The sequence below is a fragment of the Dipodomys spectabilis genome, unplaced genomic scaffold (genome assembly GCF_019054845.1).
Source record: "Dipodomys spectabilis isolate Male_0828 unplaced genomic scaffold, ASM1905484v1 ptg000179l, whole genome shotgun sequence".
Classification (NCBI taxonomy): domain Eukaryota; kingdom Metazoa; phylum Chordata; class Mammalia; order Rodentia; family Heteromyidae; genus Dipodomys; species Dipodomys spectabilis.
The window spans coordinates 3,911,152-3,932,180 of NW_024870856.1; the positions used below are offsets into that span (position 1 = coordinate 3,911,152).

Here is a 21,029-nt window from a genome sequence, read left to right on the forward strand (position 1 = left end):
TGGACTGGAAGCTTGCACCTGGGCCCCCCAATATTGGGGGTAGGGGGCAACTCTCAGTCCAAAAAGATGGTTGCCCTTATGAAATGGACTAGCTCAGATAGAGAACAGGGAAAGATATGCCCTTTAGTGGCAAAGAACCTCACTGCCAATTTACTAGGGCAAGACATGCTAAGACAAATGGATGCCGTGGTCACTACAGACCATTGAGCATCCTATGATGATATCCTGGATGGGGGAGAAGCACAAAGGCTTAAATAGGATCTAGAGGGAGTTAAGGAAAAGGATTTTTTTAACTTTCATAATTACAGAGAAGAACATAAGGGGACCCACTCGGGTGCACCCCAATCCGAAAGGCCACTGTCCCCCCCAGTACCTCCCATGAGGTGGAAGCCGGGAAGCCCAATCTGGGTGGAGCAGTGGCCATTGACCAAACCTAAACTTGTAGCCCTCCACCTTCTGGTGGAGGAACAGATAAACCTTGGGCATATTCGCCCTTCTTTGAGTCCTTGGAACATATCCGTATTTGTTATTCAAAAAACCTCCGGGGCTTGGCTTGGCGGCATACGTAAGGTAAATGAAAGGATGGAGCTAGCAGGAACGCCCCTAAGAGGCATGCCCTGGACTCCTGTTAAACCTTCAGAATATACCTTGGTTGTAATTGATATTAAAGATTTTTTTTTTCTACCCCCCTGCATCCAGATGACTGCAAGAAGTTTGCTTTCTCCATCCCTTCTCTTAATTTTTCCCAGCCTGATCGGAGTTTTGAATGGACGGTGCTGCCACAGGGAATGGCCAATAGCCCGGCCTTTTGCCAACAATACTTGGCCACACTTTTAGGGCCTGTGCTGGGCTCAGATACCTCCATTGCCTATGCCTACATGGATGATATAATTCTGGGACACCAAGACACGAGTCGCCTAGAGGGCCTTCTGGCCCAGGTTCTTGCCATATTAAAAAAGGGGGTTTTACCATAGCCCTCAATAAAACTTAAAAGGCACCTCCTTTGAAGGTGCTCAGGACCCACCTTACATTGACTCAGGCCAGCCCCCTTAAGCCTTTGCTGGGTATTCCAGCCTCTCTAACCTTAACCCAACTTCAGAGTCTTTTAGGGGAAATCAATTGGCTGTTGCCGTGGGTTTCTGTCCCTAAAGATAGTTTTGTGCCCTTATTTGCCCTACTAAATGACACGACGCTCCAAGAAGTTATTACAATTACAGACAGCCATAGGGTACTATTTTTGCAGTTCCAAAAAGCCCTGGATGAAGTTTCCCTAAAGAGGTATTCTATTTTTGAGCTCATTTCCCTTTGGTTGTTTGCAGGTGTTACACTGATTTCTGCAGTTTTAACTCAAAAGGGGGAGCCATTAGAGTGGGTTCACACTCCCTTGGGGGGCACACCTCGGGTGTACTCTCAAGAAGACCAACTTGCAGATGCTATTGTCAAGGGAAAGACCCAAGCCCAAAGGCATTATGGCCTCGACGCTCACTCCATTGTTTTTCCTTTTTGGATGGCAGGCGTTGAGTGGCTCACTCCAGCCAATGCTCATCTTGCTCTCTCCTTGGAGGGGTTACTAGGCCAAATTGACTGCCATTATGGGCCATCCAAATGGACTGTCATGTTATGGCGACTTCCCCTCAAAATGCCTTCTCTATTTTCTTCTACGCCTATTCCTGGCGCCCTTCATATTTTTACTGATGGAGGTAAGGAAGGCTCTGCGTATGCAGTCTTCGAGAAGCAACAAAAGACCCCAAGCCAACAAAGATTTCAACCTTGTCAAGGGTCAGCACAATATAAAAGAAATGCTGGCCGTAATTATGGCTCTTCAGGACATTCAAAAACCCTTTAAAATTTGTATTCTGATAGCCTATAAAACAAAAAAGGGGAGTTAGCCCCCATATACAGTTACCGATAGCTTTGTTTTCCATTAACATTTTAAATTTTTCAAAAGGGGCCACTGAATCCAGATTTCAGAAGCACTGGGGACAACTAAACCCTAAGCCCCAAGTGAAAGTCAGGTGGAAGGACCCCCTGACACAACAATGGAGAGGACCTGACCCCCTAGTTACCATGGGCAGGGGATTTGGATGCGTTTTTCCCATAGGGGAGACAGCCCCCATTTGGATCTCTGCCAGGAACCTTAAGTTTTTACCCATTTCCTCTACACAGGAGGATGCTCAAGGATAAGCTAACCAACAAGGAAAAAAAAACGGCTGTGGTGGCCAAGGCTTGTGTTTAAAAGAAGGAAAGCCAGAAAGATAACTATTAATCATCCCCAAGGGCAACCAGCCCTTGAGAAGCTCCTGTGTCCTCTAACAATTGCAGATGGCGATATTCCAGCTGATGGCTGTCCTGACCCTCCCAGTCCCCACAATGGCTACAGAATCCACATCAACCTCAACGGGTGACCTGGGCAGTGATCAGCACTGGCAATGCAGAAATCATTAATAGCACCACAAGACAAGCTGTCCCTTCGACCTGGTGGCCTCACCTTCATTTTGATCACCACCCTATGTCATTATGTATGGACTGTTTAATATTTCTGTAGGAGCTAATTAATTTAATGTTACATGCTCTAATTGTTCTTTTACCAATTAAGCAATTGGTATAGCAATTGTATAGCTGCATTACTGAATCCATACTTATTGTTAACCACCTTTTGTTATGCTTCCTGTTTAGATCTTTTTCAACCCCACAGGCAAATAGCTGGATTAGAACAAGCCCCACCTCTGGACTCTGAAGTGGCAAAGACTGCTATCCCATCCTTGACTAAAGTTAAAGGACTGCTAATGACATTTCTGGGCCTGGTAATGCTTTTGCTGATGGTTTTTCTATGCCTTCCTTGCATTATACGTGCACTGCAAAACTCTTGTGAGTTTAGCCAGCCAGTTACATAAGATCAAGCTCCAAGTGAATGAATTTCTCCTGAGAGGAATCATAGCCAGAGACGGGTAAGAGGGGGTGTCAGTCTGACCAACCTAAGACAGGGCCTTCAGCTTCGCTCTGAAGAAGTTCCTGATACGGGTAAGGCAGACAAGGCGATCCACCCAACCTAAGACAGGCGGGTTCACTTCTTTAAACAAAGATGGGGGAGATGTTGGGAGCCATTGGGAGCTGACAGTAAAGCTCAAAGGTCAACTTGACCCCTATGCTTGCTTAAAGACACGTACAAAGAACTGGCTTACTTAAAAGACACCAGGTACCCAGGATTGCTTTGCTATGTCTGCAGTTTGTTTTAAATATTCCTTGTTTTTCTGGACTATAGTAGAACGGCCTGAGTGTGGGGGCCCATGAGGATGCACCCTGCAGCTTAGATGCATGATAGGGTGTGACCTTGACAGTGATTGGTTCCTATTCCTCCCCTGCCATGCCACCCACCCTTTTTTGCTTTAAAAAGGGCTTGCTCTGTGTTAATAAACAAGTTTTCCTGCTTGACTTGACTCCCTGCTGCATCTGACTGTCTCCAGGCTAAGGGAGGCTGGGGAATGGGCGAGCAGCTGCACTTACCTTTCCTCAGACCCCATCCATCTTTCGTGGGATGGACGAAGACCTGACAGTAGACTACTATAAAAACATGAATTTCTTAAACATAGGTAGACAAGAATATTGCATTGTCGTGTGTGTGTGTGTGTGTGTGTGTGTGTGTGTGTGTGTGTGTGTGTGTGTGTGTGCGTGCGCGCGCACATATATGCCTATGAATGTAGACACTGGGCACTAGGGCTTGAACTCAGGGCTTAGATGCTGTCCCTTAGCCATTATGCTCAAGGCTGGTGCTCTATGTCTGGCTTTTTGGTGGTTAATTGGAGGTTCTCTGCCTGGACTGGCTTTGAACTTTGACCCTCAGATCTCAGCCTCTTGAGGAGCTAGAATTAAACGCATGAGTCATTATTGCCTGGCTGGATTGTCTTTTATTGAGTAGATAAAAATATAAACACTCTAGTCTACAAAAGTCACACGGTCACGTAAAGTCTGCTGGCTGCCTACTATCAAGCTTCACTCCAGAAATCTATGATCAGAGGTTCAAATGCTGGTAGTTAGGAGTGCAATCTGAATTGTTATCTTTAGGCTTTTTCTGAGCCAGCCCAAACTGATATTTCAGATGCTACTGCTATGATGCAAAAACATTTCCACCTTGTAATCTGAGTAAAACTGGATTTGCTTACCTCAGAATAAGCAAGAGTGATGTGCTCGTAGATCCCCTGGTGGTGATGAATGGCATCTTCCAGATCCTGCAGCTCGGAGGGAAGGTCCACCTCACCACAGGCTTTACACCAGGAGTCCACGTTGCTCATGTACTTGGAAGGTTAAAAAGTAATATTGATTGTTTCTATCACAGTATCACCGAATAAATTGAAAACACAATTTGAAACATTGATTTGAAAATTAGGGTAGCTGAGGAATGTGTAAGAAGGTAACACTGCTGAATCTTCATTTCAAATGGCAATGATATGAATTTCTGAATGTGACATACACTTAAACTCCACCATTAGGCACAGGCAGGGATAGGGTAAGGCTGAAGAAGGTGTATTTTAATGAAAGTCTCAGGTTTTTGCTGCCCAGCATCTGGGCATGTTCCAGAACAACACTATCCTGCACCACTACTTCCTGGCCAGCTTTCCCAATCCATGTCTGAATCTACATCCCCACCTGCCTTGTATTCAGCAATGGCAGATGTCAACAGAACTCATTTATGTCCCTCAACAGCAGAAGGGGCCTTACCTGTCCTTTTGCAAAACAGAAATGACTAAGTTATCTAAAACCACAAACCTAATCTTAGGAAGTACAGCCAGCCCATTTTTCTAGCCTTTCAAGAGGAAATTAGCACATGAATTACAGGGAGAGAAGGGGAGGAAAAGCACTCTAAGCTGTGAACCTCAAAAATGCTTAAAAAGGCCTTGGTACCACGTCTTTCAAATTTACATGTAAACTAGAAGTCTGAGCCATACCAGCTCTGCTTCTGACTGTAGTTGCAATCTCACCTCAATTTTCTCCACTGCCAACTACCCAGGACTCACCAATAGTGATTAAATCACTGCCAAATTTCCTGGGGAGATGCTATCCTTCAAAGTTGAGAGTCCAAGGCAAGTGTTGAAAGCCCAATTAGAAGCTAATTAAGCCAAATAGCAACACATGTTCCTGAGTTTTAACCTCTTTTACTCGAATTCCTCTTCCACTTTTGTACTTAGGGATTCATTCGATGACTATTTTAAAATGCAATACTTGAAAAGTGTACTGACAGGAAAGGAGTACTATAATTCTCTTAAAATGTAATAGAAGTTGAGCTGCAGGAATAGCTCCAGCAGTGGCACATCTGCCTAGCAAGTTCAAACACCAGAGTTGCCCAGAGTTCAAACACCAATACAGTCATTCCCTCCAAAAAAAGTAATGAGCGTAATCTCCCAGTTACTTATGGTATTTTGTAGGATCTTAAAACAGGAAACCTACCCAATAATTGTTTCAAAAATCCCTTTATTACCAACGTTGGTTAACTGTATGCAAGCTGCAGGGCCTAAAGTCAGTGTATATAACATGAAGTGTTACCAAACAGCAGGTAGTTTCTGATGACTCAAAGCACCGGGGAACATTTTTATTACTTTATTACCCTGTATCACTGAGGAATTGGAAGTAGTAACAAAATCACTTCATCCCTCTCCTCCTCCCACATAAATTCACATATGACTACTTAGTCCTAACTGTTGCTTGGGTACTGTTTTATAAATGTCAATCAAGTCAGGCTGAACAGCTTCTAAGTATTCTTAAGCTCTATTTCATGCTCTCTTCTTCCCTTACTTCATTTAATATCCTTTTAAAATATGAATTGATTGAGGTTAATCCTCATTATTAAAACATCAAGCTCATGATGACATAAACAAAAAAAACAAGCTACCTGTAAAGAGTTTGTATCTTTTCAAAAGACTCTAAAACTTCCCCTTCTCACTATCCAATCAACAAAAAGTTTCTACTTTCTGTCTTATAAATTCTCCCATACCAACTGATCAGAAAAATGTACAGATCCCTACCCTCCCTTCTAATTGACAGTATAAAATAGTTCTTTCTGCAAAAAGTAATGCCACACTATTATCTTCTTTGAGTATCAGGCAGGCACTGTAATTCAGTATGCACAAATACCTAGAGGGGATCCCTGTTACAAAAAAGAGGAGAAATGCTGATGCTGGACACACGAGGACTGTTTGAAAGTAAGTATTTTTTAAAGTGTTGCTGAATAGAAAATAAAAGAAGTTTTGGTCACATACTTGGCAAAATGTAGGCAAGCAGTTAAGGGGAGAGGGACTAAGGTGCTTTAGTTTTTCAAGAGGAGACCTTGAATAATTAATTAGCAGATTGATTTTCTGTAAGCATTAACTCTACTGTTACCCACAAGATAAAAGGCGAGAGGGGCTCAGCTCTCCTGCCTGTTCTTTCTCCCACAACCTAGAGCTAGGATCCTCAAAAGACCAGTGAATTTCATTGCCACTGCTTCTCCAACCCCATTTCTTCTACTTCTTGTCCTCCACTATGAATTTTAAAAATATTTACTGAGAAGGATTTCCCTTCTTTAGAAAAACTCTTTTGCTTCCTACTTTAAAGGTTTCTGGAGCTGAGCTTCCTGCTGAGTTCTCTGTTGCCTTCTACAATACTAACGACTCCACTGAAATGCCAGGCAAGATGGCCTCTATTTCACCTAAAGTGACAATTTCATTCTTCAACAGGGACTGGTTTTAGATCAAAGACAATTTATTTCCTCCTTAGAAGCATCAGTACAAATCATTATGAAAGCATTCTCCCCCTCAAAACTACTCAAGAAAACTATACCAATTCTTCCTTTTAAAAAAACTAACCATTTACCTCTTCCCCCTAGGTCTTCCTAGCAAACAAGGTGTTCTTTGTCTATGTTGTGAAAAGACATTTCATGTGCAGCACACTCCCAACAATAGTCTGAGTCACGACAATCTCTCCTGATGCCTCCACAGTGGATCTGTTTAAGCAGGTTTGCTTGAGTCAAGATGTATGTAGGTGTTGGGGAGTGTTAAGTGCATGCATTACACATTCCTTAACAGGACAGTCTGAAACAGCAACTGAAGATAACATGAAGTTATCATCTATGTAATTTATTAACTGTGTGCCATTTTACAGTTAACAACATGGCTGGCAGAATCTCCCTCAGGCTAAAGAGGACCAAAAATGAGACCCACTGCCTTTATAGCCAAGCATGGCATACACCCCATTCTTGGCGGATAGGAACTGGGGGAAAGTTTATTAAAGATGGAAAAGCCTCCTACAAATACAGTCTTCCTGAGAGAGAAAGGAAGGGGGGGGGGAGGGGGGAGAGATTACTGCCACCCTTTCCAATAAGGGATGCAGTCACTGAGTTGCTGTTGCTTGGTGCTGCTCATATATCTTGTTAGAAAGGCCAAACCAAGCTTGGGAGACACATCCCAGCCAGGACACCAAATGCTATCCACTGAACACTCTGACTCTGACTTCAAACCTCTGAGAGTTCCACTGTTGCTTGCTACCAAAACATTCTACCAGGAATAATGAAGAGCCAACAATGAGGTGGAAGGAGGAGGAGGGATGGAAAAAGAACAGCAGCTATTGCTTATTAGTACAGGTTGAGTACCTCTAGTTGGAAAATTTGAAATTCAAAGCTTTTGTTCAGCTGGAACAAAAAAAAATTAGATTTTAGAGCATTTTAGAGTTCAAATTTTCAGAATAGGAATGTTTCATCAGTGAAATGTTGTAAAAGCCCCAAATTATGATAGAGCTCTTGGTTCCAAGTATTTAAAATAAGGGCTACTCAACCTGTATTTATTACATACCATGCTCAGTAGAGGGCACTTAGTGCAAATGATTCCATTTACATGATAAAATAATCCTCTCAAGCAGATATTTTCATTTCCTCTTTATTAATGTAAAAATTAAAGAACAAAGCCAGGCATGGTAATCTCAGCACACTGGAGCCAGAGGCAAGAGAATCTCCAGGTTGGACTACATAAGGAGACCCTACCTCAATCCAATACACCACTCCAAAAAATAAAAAGCCAGAGAAGTAAAAAACAACTCTGCCTAAGGTAGAGTCAAGATGGAAGGTATTTTCAGAGCCCACATAACTGCCCAAAAACTTCTAAGTATTTGTTATACATCTCAAAATGCTGGGAGAAGCAAAGTATCTGGCTGCTACTTTGTGGTCTGTGGTTCAGGGCACTGACCTTTTCCGCCTTCTGGTGGAAAATGGAGGACATGTCAAGCAAGGTGCTGCGCTCATCCAGGGCTGCTGCAAATGCCTTCCACTCCTGTTCCAGTTGATTTGCAATTTGTTTTATCTGTTGCGAGGCATAGTGGCCAGATTCTACCAAGCGATTGGCCACTGACATTATTCTGTTTATATTTACATACACGTTCTGCAAAAGAAGTAGAGAAAAGCCTACTGAGGAAATGTGAAGAGAATTCTTTCTAAGAAACCCAAACATCACTTTATAAAATGGCCTACTAAAAGTTATACTACTTTTTTAACAGTAAAATCACCTAGTGCTATCAGGATTTCCATAACTCCTAAATACTGGTTCCAATTTCTATTTTTAAACATAAAATTACAAATCAGTTAGCTGAAAGGCATAGTTATAAAGTAAAAATAAATCAAATACACAAGTCTTAGCTTCCAAACCTGAATAAAGAGTCAGGTGGCAGACTACTAACAAAGAGTCATGCAGAACTGAAGGCACCTGAGACTTCAATTTTTTATTTTTATTTTTTTGTCGGTTGTGAGGTTTGAACTCTGGGACTAGGCACTGTCCCTGAGTGCTTCAGCTTGAAGTGAGTGCTCTACCACTTGAGCCACAGCACCACTTCCAGTTTTCTGGTGTTTAATTGCAGATAAGAGTCTCACATACTTTCCTGCCCAGCCTGGCTTTGAACCGCGATCCTCAGGTCTTGGCCTCCTGAGTAGCTAGGATTACATGCATGAGCCAGCGCCCAGCTTCAATTTTTAGCTTGAACCCAGAAACTGAAAAATATGTACCTAAGGCTATTTGTGTGAAAATAAGCTCTTCAGTCTGCATAAGCCCAAGACATCTTTTTGATGCCATGGGAAAGCTCCAAATCTACTTTCTCTCAGGATTATGAGCTGAAGTACAACCATAACAATGACATGTTTAAATTTTAAGTATGGCTTTTCTACTGTTGGTATTCTTTAAGCTCTGTCAGTTTACTGTAAAAATACTGGTAGAGCCAAGCACCGGTGGCTCATGTCTGTAATCCTAGCTACTCAGGAGGCTGAGATCTGAGGATCACGGTTCAAAGCCAGCCCAGGCAGGAAAGTCCGTGAGATTCCTATCTCCAATAAATCACCAGAAAACCAGAAGTGATACTGTGGCTCAAATGGTAGAGCGCTAACCTTGAGCTGAAGAGCTGAGGGATAACGCCCAGGCCCAGAGTTCAAACCCCACGACCAACAAATAAATAAATAAATAATGGTAGAGAATTTTAAAAACAACAACACCAACAACAAACTAGTATTTTTTTTTCATTTTGTAAAATATATTTTCCTTCTGGAATTTGCCTTTCTACCTTCAATTTCCCCTACATTCAGTATTACACCCAGGTTAGTGGAAAGGAGGTGGGAGAATGTGCATACTTTCTACAAATCCCAAGGTATTCTTCACATATTTATTATTTTTGAATCACTGTTGCCACAATGCTTCTGTCTGTGGACTCCCAAAACCATAGTAACACCTTTGGCTCCACATCCCCTCACCCCCTTACCCTTCTCATGGCATCACTCTGCTACTGCCTCAAAGGGGACACTGTAATATCCTCTTCCCTGTCCTGAAGGTGTTTGCAGCCCAACTGAAATGACCAAAAGAACCCTTTTTGTACCTTCTCTATTCATCTTTGCATTTTCTCAGTCTGGGACTCAAAGCTCTAAGACTCCAGGCTCAGTTACTTCTCTGGGCTGTATCTAAAGACTAGAAGCAGCCAGATCTAGCTCTGAAGTACAGGAAGAGAAGATCCATTGTGAGGCTTTGACAGTCAAGGCTATGATTAGTACAAACAACCCTCTGACTTATATGGCAGCAATAAAGCTCTAAATAACATCCTTTAAGTTAAAGCCACATAAATTATGAGTCTATCTAGCACATCTCCCTAGGGCTTGAGTGTTCAAAGCTTGCCTTCTCCACCCACCCATGTGATGCTATGGGGAGGTGGTAGAAACTAAGAGGTGGGACCTAGCTGAAGGAAATAGATCGTGAATGGCATGGCCCTGAGGAATACACTGGAACCCCCACATCCTTCTGTCCCTTTTGCTCTTGTTTTGCTTCCTTGGTACAGGAAGCTACATGAAGTAAATACTTCTGCTCCCTGCCAGGATGATTTTGAAAGAGCCAAGTAACTATTGCCTGAAACTTATCAAACTGCTGACACAAACTACCATCTTTCCTCCTCTCAAGTTGTTTATCTCAGGTATTTTGTCACCACTAGGGAAAGCTAACACATAATGTCACTCTGTTCTCATAAGTATTCTATCTGCCTTCCTCGTCTTAAAGTGACAGACAGTTGACTAGATTTGCTAATACTGGTTGCTCTAAATCTTTCAGAACAAATGCTAATCCAAACCATCTTTTAGAAGAGCACATGAAGACACCCTCAGGGTCTGGAGAGGGGCAGTCCCAGTCCACTCAGATAGCACTGATTCACACTGAGATCCTGTTATAGATTCCAATATTACTAGTCTACACATTTCCCATTTTCCATTTCTCCATCACATATAAAAAACATAAAGGAGCACAGCAGCCCACAGCCTATTCACAGATAGGGCAGTGTGTAAACACCTATTAAAAACACCTATACAATTGGGCACTGGTGGCTCACGCCTGTAATCCTAGCTATTAAGGAGGCTGAGATCTGAAGATCGTGGTTCAAAGCCAGTCCAGGCAGGAAAGTCCATGAGACACTTATCTCCAATAAACCACTCAGAAAACTGGAAGTGGCGCTGTGGTCAAGTGGTAGAGTACTAGCCTTGAGCTGAAGAGCTGAGGGACAGCACCCAGGCCCAGAGTTTAAACCTCATGACTGACAAAACCCAGCCCCCCAAAAAAACAAAACAAAACAAAAAAACCCTATACATATATTGTTATCATCATACCTTTTATAAATACCTCTTATGGTAGAACAACCATAATTTGGGGCATCTCAATATAACTTGTTTAAAAGACTAATTTATATACAAGCATTTTTATTTTGTTAAAATAATTAACACTGTAGACAGCAGGAAAAAGGGCTGTTGGTAGGTCTTATTTTGCATAAATAAATGTCATGGATAACTGCTAGACTCATGGAGGTGCTTAAAACTAAGAGCAGTATAAGTCAAGAAAGCTCCTCCAGTGCTGTCATCCAACAGAGGCCCACATTCTAATTAAAATTCTTTGGTTTTCTGGTGGTGGTGCTGTGTGTGTGTGTGTGTGTGTGTGTATGTGTGTGTGTGTCACCAATACTGGGGCTTGAACTCTGGCCTTAAGCTCATTTCTCATAGCTAGTACTGTGGTGTGTGTGTGTGTGTGTGTGTGTGTGTGTGTGTGTGTGTGTGTGTGTGTGTGTGTGTGTGTGTGTGTGTGTGTGTGTGTGTGTGTGTGTGTGTGTGTGTGTGTGTGTGTGTGTGTGTGACCAATACTGGGGCTTGAACTCTGGCCTTAAGCTCATTTCTCATAGCTAGTACTGTGGTGTGTGTGTGTGTGTGTGTGTGTGTGTGTGTGTGTGTGTGTGTGTGTGTGTGTGTGTGTGTGTGTGTGTGTGTGTGTGTGTGTGTGTGTGTGTGTGTGTGTGTGTGTGTGTGTGTGTGACCAATACTGGGGCTTGAACTCTGGCCTTAAGCTCATTTCTCATAGCTAGTACTCTACCAATTTGAGCGAAGCCTCCAATTTTGGCTTTCCGCTGGCTAGTTGGAAATAAGCATCTCTCAGATTTGTCTGCCCTTGCTGACTTCAAACCACCTGGTTCCTCAGATATCAGCCTTCTACATAACTAGGATTATAAGTGTGAGCTACTGGTTCTGGGTTTCTAATTAAAATTTTAATTTGGCAAAGTAATGGCAATGTTATTATAAAACATGAAAGCAAGGAAAAAAATTTACATCTAAGAAAAGGAAGTGGGGTAGAGAGAGAAACAATGCTCATAGTTTTAGGAGTTCCTTGCCTGTTTTAGCTTCATTTTTTATACTGACACCATCACAGGTAATAAAACCATTCTGAATTTATGTCATATACCATGGTTACTGGTTACAAAAACAGAGTAAATGATGTAATACCACGAGAATATATAATAGCAACCCCACTTCACAATTAGGCAAATGAGAGTCAAAGATGGCAAACAGTTTGTCAAGGTCCTAGTAAACAGAAGAGTTACAATTAAAACCCTGTAGACCCACAGTAACTCTGCAGGCCACATGTTGCCTCTGGGAGGCACCAGGACTTGAGCTTCTAATGCTAGCCATAGGTGAAAACTTTTCACATGGCCAGGATTCGCCTAATCTAACCACAGCTTACCATACAGTTCATAGCAAAGTGATTGTGCTGCGTCTGGAGCTCCATTGCATGAGGATGGCTGGTCCCAATCTCTGTGTAGCTGTTGAGAAACAGGCCTTTGTTGTGTGTGATCCAGTCAAACATCTACCAGAAGGAAAAAGACAACCTGCAATCACTGCAGAAGAGAGAAACAGCTGATGGTGTCCAGACATTAAAGGGTGACTTACTTCCACTGACAACTCTTAGGTGTCTAGACTCAGAAGAGTCTATACTATTAAGAAGTCAGTGGTTCTAGAACCTGCAGGATCTACAAGAAAATCTTATCTAATGAGGAGGAATTAAGCAGATAAAACCTCTGGGCTCATGGAAAACCCCTGCCTTCCTTTAGCAGTCATGGGCCTCTGCCACCAGAACTGTTTCATGCACTACCTACCCTGTTCTTGAACTGAAAACCATAGGTGAAACTGAGTCTTCTCTAGGTCTTTGGCTGGGCTTGGCTTTGCTCCTAGATTACTGACAGCAGTATACTGTACTAAAATACTCTACCTTTCATTGCAACCATTATGGAGAAACCTAAGCAAATATAAACAACTGACCAAAAAAATTAAGACTTTTGGATTTTAACAGTAAACTTCTTCTTACTGTTTAAGACAGTTATTATTGATCAAGTTTAAAAAGGGAAGAGTAGGAGTTTAATTCAATGGGAAAGCGCTGGGCCTGATCTCCTGAACTATCAAAACAGTGGAAAAGATTCCCAAGAAAAATAGTTGAGAAACAGAGGTAACTATCAATTAGCTTAACTGCAGTGTCTTGAACAGAGTCAGTGACCAGTTTTTGTAGTAATTAGGAAATATTCTAAAATCTTTGACAAAACACTACATAAGCCACATTAACAGAAAGCTTAAAACCTAACAGATAGGGGCTGGGAAGGTGGCTCAGTGGTAGAGTGCTTGCCTTGCATGCTCAAGGCCCTGGGTTCGATTCCTCAGCACCATATAAGCAAAAAGAAAAAAGCCAGAAGTGGTGCTGTGGCTCAAGTGGTAGAGCGCTAGCCTTGAGCTGAAGAGCTGAGGGACAGCGCCCAGCCCCAGAGTTCAGGCCCCACGACCGGACCCAAAAAAAAAAAACCAAAAAACCCTAACAGATAATAATACTGGATTGCCGGGTGCTGGTGGCTCACACCTGTAATCCTAGCTACTCAGGAGGCTGAGATCTGAGGATCACAGTTCAAAGCTAGCCCAGGCAGGAAAGCCCATGAGACTCTTACCTCAAAAAACCAACAGAAAACCGGAAGTGGCGCTGTGGCTCAAGTGGTACAGCACTAGCCTTGAGCTAAAGAGCTGAGGGACAGCACCCAGGCCCAGAGTTCAAGCCCCACAACTGACCAAAATAACAACAACAACAAACTGGATTTTCACCTTTCAACTAGTTCTTTCATATTTTGTACCAACGATTTCTAATACAGTCATCTTACTGACAAAATATTCACCTGTCCATGTTAAAAAAAAAATCTCTACATCTGTACCTATCTCACCAGGCACCAGTGGCTCACACAGACAATACTAACTTACTCAGAAGGCTGAGGTCTGAGGATCACGTTTCAAAGCCAGAAGGCAGAAAAGTCCATGAGACTACAATTAACTAATAAAGAAATCAAAAGGTGGAGTTGTGACTCAAATGGTAGAGCATTTGCCTACCTCAGGGACATTGCAGAGGCCCTGAGTTCAAGCCCCAGGACTGGCACAAAAAAAAAAAAAAAAAATCAGTGAAGTCACTCATGTCTGTGGCTTGCAATTTATTCTTGTTTTCAAGAGTCCTGTTTTTACATTGCAAAGAATACACCAGCCAGCAGCTATTCAGAACGCACTTGAACCAGCTGGCTCATCTGGTATGTAAGAATAAAACAAGAAGACATAGGTAATTATTGCATTTTTACCCAGAAACTTATAGCTGGTGATTACTCAGCTTTTATTTTAAAAGCATACTCAAATGTAGATATAAATTGGGTTTCACCATTGGCTTTTTATGACAGGAAGAACAAACTATTTGTAAAATGCATGTAATTACTGCTGTCAATAGCACAACCCTATGAAATTTTTAAATTGGAATACTATTCTTGTTCTTTTTGTGGGCATTTTAACATCCAATTATCAGTCATTTAAGCTCAGGATTTCTAAACTAGCACTGTACTTCTCAAGTAAAGCTAAAAACCAGAATTAAAAATGTCCTCTTTGAATGACCCTGGTTGGTTTCTAAGGAAATTAGGTAAGTACAGGCCTGCCATTCACCTTCTCTCTCTCCCTTCCCCTGATCATTCTAGCCTTGACTGCCTAGTCTTGTCTTCGTCTTTGGCATGTCTTTTGCCCGCTCTTTACCTTTTCAGCATCCTGTTCAAACAGCCTCAGCTGGAAGCACTGGTCCAGCTTCAGTTTCCTCACATGCCACATCTGGTGCAGATGCTGCCGAGTTGAGTGTAGCCTGTCCAGCATGGTAGACACCTTGGGCAAGAGGTTCTGCAAGTCTGCATTGCCGGACCCCGAGTTCTTTTTGGGAAAGCTATCACTGCTCTGAATCCTCTGAAGCAGTTTCTGTCCCTCTAAATCCAAGTCCTCTATTGGGGCCTTAATCACCTTCTTCTTCAACTGAGAATGTTCCTCAATCATATTCCGAGCACCCTCCAGATCCTGAGGCAACTCCTTCTTAGCAAGGATGTCTTGAAGTTCCTCCAGTCGGGACAGCATGTGGGTTGCATTGCTTATATAGTCTTCAAAAGCAACTCTGATTTCAATCCATTCTTCATGGTTGTATTCTAGGCAGCCATCAAACTCGGGAGTTAGCTGAGAAGGATCAACTACTTTGGTCAGGCCTTCTAAAGAGACCATATTTGTCTTAAGAAAAAAAAATTATATATGAGAAGTTGAACCAGTTTTATATGGTCTTAACATGCTATAATTTTCAGGGCCTAATCACAGATTTCCAATGTTAATCTACTTAGAGAAAATTCAGTGTACTTGTTTCTGGCGGTCCCAAAAAACAAATGTGGATGAGAAAAATATTATCACTACTATAAAGCACAAATTCATTACAGACATACATATTTGCTAGCTAGCATAGCTAAAATTATAGAATCATGTATTTCACAATACCTAAAGCAGTTAATATTTCTGTCTAAAAACTTAGAGGTTAACCTATTTTCTTGGGGTCACTTAAACCAAAAAAATATTTTAAGTTGTAAGGACAGAGTAGACAAGCTCAGAAGTTTCACTTTCATCAATGCACTCTTCTGTCCACCTTTTCCCAAACCCACCATTTGGCATCTCATCCCCAGAGAATGTACAGACTCTTCTAGGCGTCCATCACACTAATGTCTTGTTTACAGACATCGAAAACATTTTTAAACATACTTATTTGTGAGCGGCTTCATAAATAATAAATACTACTCCAATAAATTTTCTTAATATTCATCTTCTGCTTCCCCATTTCTAATCAAGGAACAGAAGATGAGACAAGAATGACATTTCCAAAATGCAGGGGGGGAAAAAATCTCAGGAAACTAGTGGAAGTTCTTTTCACAGATTAAAAGGCAAAAGAAATTCTCATACATAGTAATAATCTACTATAATTCTGAAGAGTCTGAGTGCTGTACATAATCAATTCAATTTAACAGTAATAAAACTTTAAGCCATTACAGTCAAAGCAAGAAATCTTAACCTTTTCCTATCAGAATGTGAAGCAAAGTAGTATTCTTTATTATGCCATAAGGAAAGAATAGGGTAGGGGTGATAAAATTCAAAGACAGAAAAAGGAATGTGGCCTAGAAAAAACATATAAACAAAGGCTGGTGTAACTCCCTATTACCTTCAGCCCTCCAGAAAGTAGTATGTCTGAGCTGGCATAATAAAGACCAGAAAGCAGAGGGCTAGAAAGAAAGAGAGACTACTTCTAACCAACCAAAATTCTGTCTACAGTGTTACTGTAGGGTCATTCCTGGATGAGTGCTGAACTTCCAAATAACCTCCATGGAGGCTCAGATATAAGCTGGTAACCATGTGAAGACAACTAATTCAGTAGAGAAACTGAGATAGGTATACCTTTAAGAGCCCAGAGAGAGAGTTCAAAATTTGACTGCCAAAATACTTTATGAATGCAAACCATTATTTTTACTTAACACATTCATAATTAAATATAACACACTTTAAAGCCTCTACCTATGAAATAACAAAAAAATCAATAAATTATCTTCTAAAATCATGAATTATCATGTAGGAACATAAAAATATACCTTTATTTTTTTACTAAACCCCCTCAGTGTAGTTTAAAATTAAAACCAAACTCAAATTTCAGATAGAAATTAGAAAAACACAGTAAGAAATTTAATACACCTGAGAATACACCTTTAAAAGTATTGCCTTATACTTTAATCGAGTGAATAATTTTTATGTATCTAATTTTGTTTAGGTTAAACTACATGTATATAAACATTGGAATTTTTTCAACCAGAAATTGTTGTAATTTATTATTAGAAACATCTAATTTTATTAAACAGTGTGAACCAACTTTCAAGCTGTTAGATACTTTCTTCTCATAATGATCTCATTAAATTGACCATATCCAACAAGTTGTCAGAACTGTGGTACGTTAAGAAGAAGGGGTTAGTAGTAGAGAAGAAAAAGGTGAGGATTGCTTTTTATAACTGTCTAAAAGACAACAGGACTGAATTCAAGACTCTGCGTAACTTTTAAGAGAATATCTCCATTTTCATAACTGACAGATTTTACACATGAAATATCAGACCATTCTCCCTGGTATCAATGACAGGATAAATTCAACCTCCTCCATGTTTTTCCCTCAGGACATCTCTAATTGGGCTTTCCTCCCTGCCATTCTCTCATCTCCAGGGATAAAACAACTAGAAGCCTATAGCCATGCAAAACCTTGTGCTGAGCAACATAGCTATTCAAATGAAGCAACATGCTTTTTCCTCTCATGGTATTTTCCCCAGTCTCAGCAGTCCAACACCCTAACTTAAAGGGCCCTGCTGGAATAACAAATGCAACTCTGTATGTAAATCATGCAAGTCATGTTCACTACATGGCTTAAGATCTGATATCATCCTAACACAGTGAGTATAAGTCAGCTTTTAATAAACCATATGCCTGTGGTTGAGGCTCTGCCACCACAGAAGTTACCTCAAATTCAAATTTAGAACTGCCAAAATTCGTCCTCTGTTTCTGCCAGAAGTTGTCCGGCTTGATGATCAGTGCAACGTGGATGCAGCAGGGGAATGACTCCTGCAGTATCTTCAGCAGGGGCTTGATGGAGTCCCACTTGGATCCACGCATATCCACAATCACCGTGAAGCCTCGCTTACAGACCTCCTCACTGTAGAAAAAGAAAACAAGTGAAGCCATTGTCTTCTGCCCTTGCCACTCAGCCTGTTTAGAGTCCTGCTGAGTGTCAAATGTGGTGTTCTCAACCTGCCTGATGCTCAGGGAGCAACCTGAGTGTTGCCATCTCACACGGGCAACTCAGTCTCCCTAGTAAAATAAAATGAGGCCTACATTGAGGAACAATGACGGATTCAAACAGGGCTCAACTTCAAAAACCTCTAGAATTTTAGTTCTTTACTTATGGTTTTATGTCCTGTTTTCTCTTTGAGCAAAAAACAGCAACTATCACACTCACTTCTCAGGATTTTTGTAATAAGAACTATTGGTATATAGTACAGTGTGACTAACACAGTCAAAGGTCCCTGGGAAGCACAGAAGGGAACTCACTCATGAGGGCCCAGGTTAGGGACAGCAGTTGCCCCAGGACTTCTAGAAGCACAAGTACTGAAAATGATGCGACCACCATGGCTAACAGCTGAGAACTTTCCAGTATCTCACTCTGCACACTGTACCCTAATTCCAGGTCCTTGAACTAGCACAGAAATTCTTTCCAAGTCCAGTCTTGAGGTTTCTGGCACCCTACGGCAGGCTCTGTGATGGCAGATCTAGTTTCAAAATAGCACTAAGACCGTGTTTGCCTTTTCCATTCTGTTATACTGACAGCACAAAAGCCACAGCCCAGGCACAAATAAGGCCACTCTAGGAGTCATTCTATTCTCCTTCCCCCAGCCCTTAGCAGTTAAATAGACAAATAAAAAAGCCATTGCCAACTGGCTGCTGTGTCCAATGCCTGTAGTTCCAACACTTCAGAAGCTGAGGTGGGCCTTGGAGTTTCAAGACCAGCCCTTGCCTAAAGAAAAAAATGCTAATTTTTAATTTTCTTATATCTTGACCTCCTACTCAATGGGAAATACATATTATGAACATCTGCAGTAGAGATTAAACATGAAGATCAAGGAGTCCTTAAACAGGTTGAAAAATACATCATCTCACTATGTGGTAACTTCAAGGACACATGGGAGTTCCGGACCTGGCTTCCAGGCTCAGATGCCCTATAGCTGAGGTACCCCACTAGTACAGGATGGATTCCCACAGTTCACTCTGGGTGCTGATGCCAGTACTAGACAGTAACCAGGTCAGGACTGTCTACCAGAGACATGATGAGGACTCAGTGAAAACTAAGGCTTTCACCTCATATAAATGTACCACTATGATGGGGAAGACACTTGACATTTTCTGCTTCATGTAATTACTCCAAAACCAGTCTCAAGTCAGGCATGGGTGGCTCATGCCTGTAATGGTACCTACTAAGGAGGCTCAGATCTGGAGGATCATGGTTAGACCAGCTTAGCAGAAAATTTCCCAAGACTCCATCTCCAAAATAATCAACAAAAAGCAAGATCAGAGGTGTGGCTCAAGTAGTGGAGCACCAGCTGAGCAAGCAAACACCCCTGAGTTCAAACCCCAGTACTAGCTAACACAATCAAACACAATCTCACCTCAAGTGAATTCTCAAGAATACTCAGAAAACAAAATGCTATCACTATGTAATGATAAAAGAAAAAAAAAGAAGAAGAAAAGAGGAGGCTACCCTTCCACTCTTACATCCCCTTACACCTGCTCATTTGATTCATACCATCACAGTAAGGAGCTGCGATTAAGAGGTTGGTAGATGCAAAGTTAATATAACATCCACATTAGTAAAAGACAATGTATTGGGGCTGGGAAGGTGGCTTAGTGGTAGAGAGCTTGCCTTGCATGTATGAGGCCTTGGGTTTGATTCCTCAGCACCACACAAGCAGAAAAAACCGGAAGTAGTGCTATGGCTCAAGTGGTAGAGCGCTAACCTTGAGCTGAAGAGCTGAAGGACAGCGCCCAGGCCCAGAGTTCAGGCCCCATGACTGACAAAAACAAAACAAAACAAAACACAGTGTGTTTCATAATATTCCAAAAATATCTATGGTATATAGTCTATCAGTGGGGCAAGCTCACAGTCAGTGTTGAAGATGCTTAGGGATGATAGGACTAACCTGTTAACACACCAGTATCTGTAAGAACTGAAGGTGAAACTTTTGACTCAAACACTCCTCATGCTATTGTTATGGTTTATACCAGACAAGGGTCCCAGGCCACAATCTTAGCTAGAGCTAGAAGAGGCCCATGCCTGGTGGTGAGGCTTTCAGAGGAGGCCCAGCCCCTGCTGAAGCATTTTACTACAGACGCACAGATTCTGCTGCTACCTAGTATAGACAAGAAACTAGAAAACCAACTGTAACAATATATTTTGTTTGACTAAATGCTATTTGTCAGATTACACTTTAAGCATTAGTCTTCGCATTCCCTTGCAGCCTGTCCAACAGGGCCTTACATAGTAATGAGCCAAACTACAAAGCCTCCCCTACCACCTTACTTGACAGGGGCTTAAAAGAAATCCTGAGTAACTTCAGGCTTAACACGAACAAGACAGAACAACAAAACAATAGGGTACATCTAGTCTGAATGGTGTATAGGAGAATTAACTATTCTCTTTCCTTCATCTTCACACTTTAACCACCCAATATCTTCCCCAGTACTAAAAACAGCACAGGAGCTGGGCTAGGAGTTCACAGTAACTTTCAAAGCATCTGTTCTCATGTTAAAAGCTAGTCATTGTTAAGAAAGCAGTCTTACAAATATCCCCAAATTGCCGGGCGCTGGTGGCTCACGCCTGTAATCCTAGCTACTCAGGAGGCTGAGATCTGAGGATCACGGTTCAAAGCCAGCCCGGGCAGGAGAGACTGTGAGACTCCTACCTCCAATAAACCACCAGAAAACCGGAAGTGGCGCTGTAGCTCAAGTGGTAGAGCGCTCGCCTTGAGCTGAAGAGCTGAGGGACGGTGCCCAGGCCCAGAGTTCAAGTCCCATGACCGACAAAAAAAAAAAAAAAACAAATATCCCCAAATTTAGCAGCTATATATGAACATCAAATAAACATGTGAAGCTACCCACAAAAAGTGCTGCTTCTAACTTGAAGATAGACAATGTTCTTTGGAAAGCATAACTTTATTTTTTGGTGCCAGTCCTGGGGCTTCAACTCAGGGTCTGGGTGCTGTCCCTGAGCTTTTTCACTCGAGGCTACCGCTCT

General features: G+C 41.8%; 1 protein-coding gene across 2 annotated transcripts in view; it reads right to left on the minus strand.

Moving 5' to 3' along the window:
* The window catches only part of Trio (trio Rho guanine nucleotide exchange factor), a 319,531-nt gene that overhangs the window by 195,545 nt on the left and 102,957 nt on the right, over positions 1–21,029 (minus strand). For both annotated transcript variants that reach the window (XM_042695165.1, XM_042695166.1), the window contains exons 4-8: positions 17,705–17,897; positions 14,891–15,403; positions 12,537–12,659; positions 8,208–8,399; positions 4,161–4,292 (exon numbers count right to left, since the gene is read on the minus strand). In XM_042695165.1, coding sequence (XP_042551099.1) covers positions 4,161–4,292; positions 8,208–8,399; positions 12,537–12,659; positions 14,891–15,403; positions 17,705–17,897 — 1,153 coding nt within the window. The remainder of the gene's footprint in view (positions 1–4,160; positions 4,293–8,207; positions 8,400–12,536; positions 12,660–14,890; positions 15,404–17,704; positions 17,898–21,029) is intronic.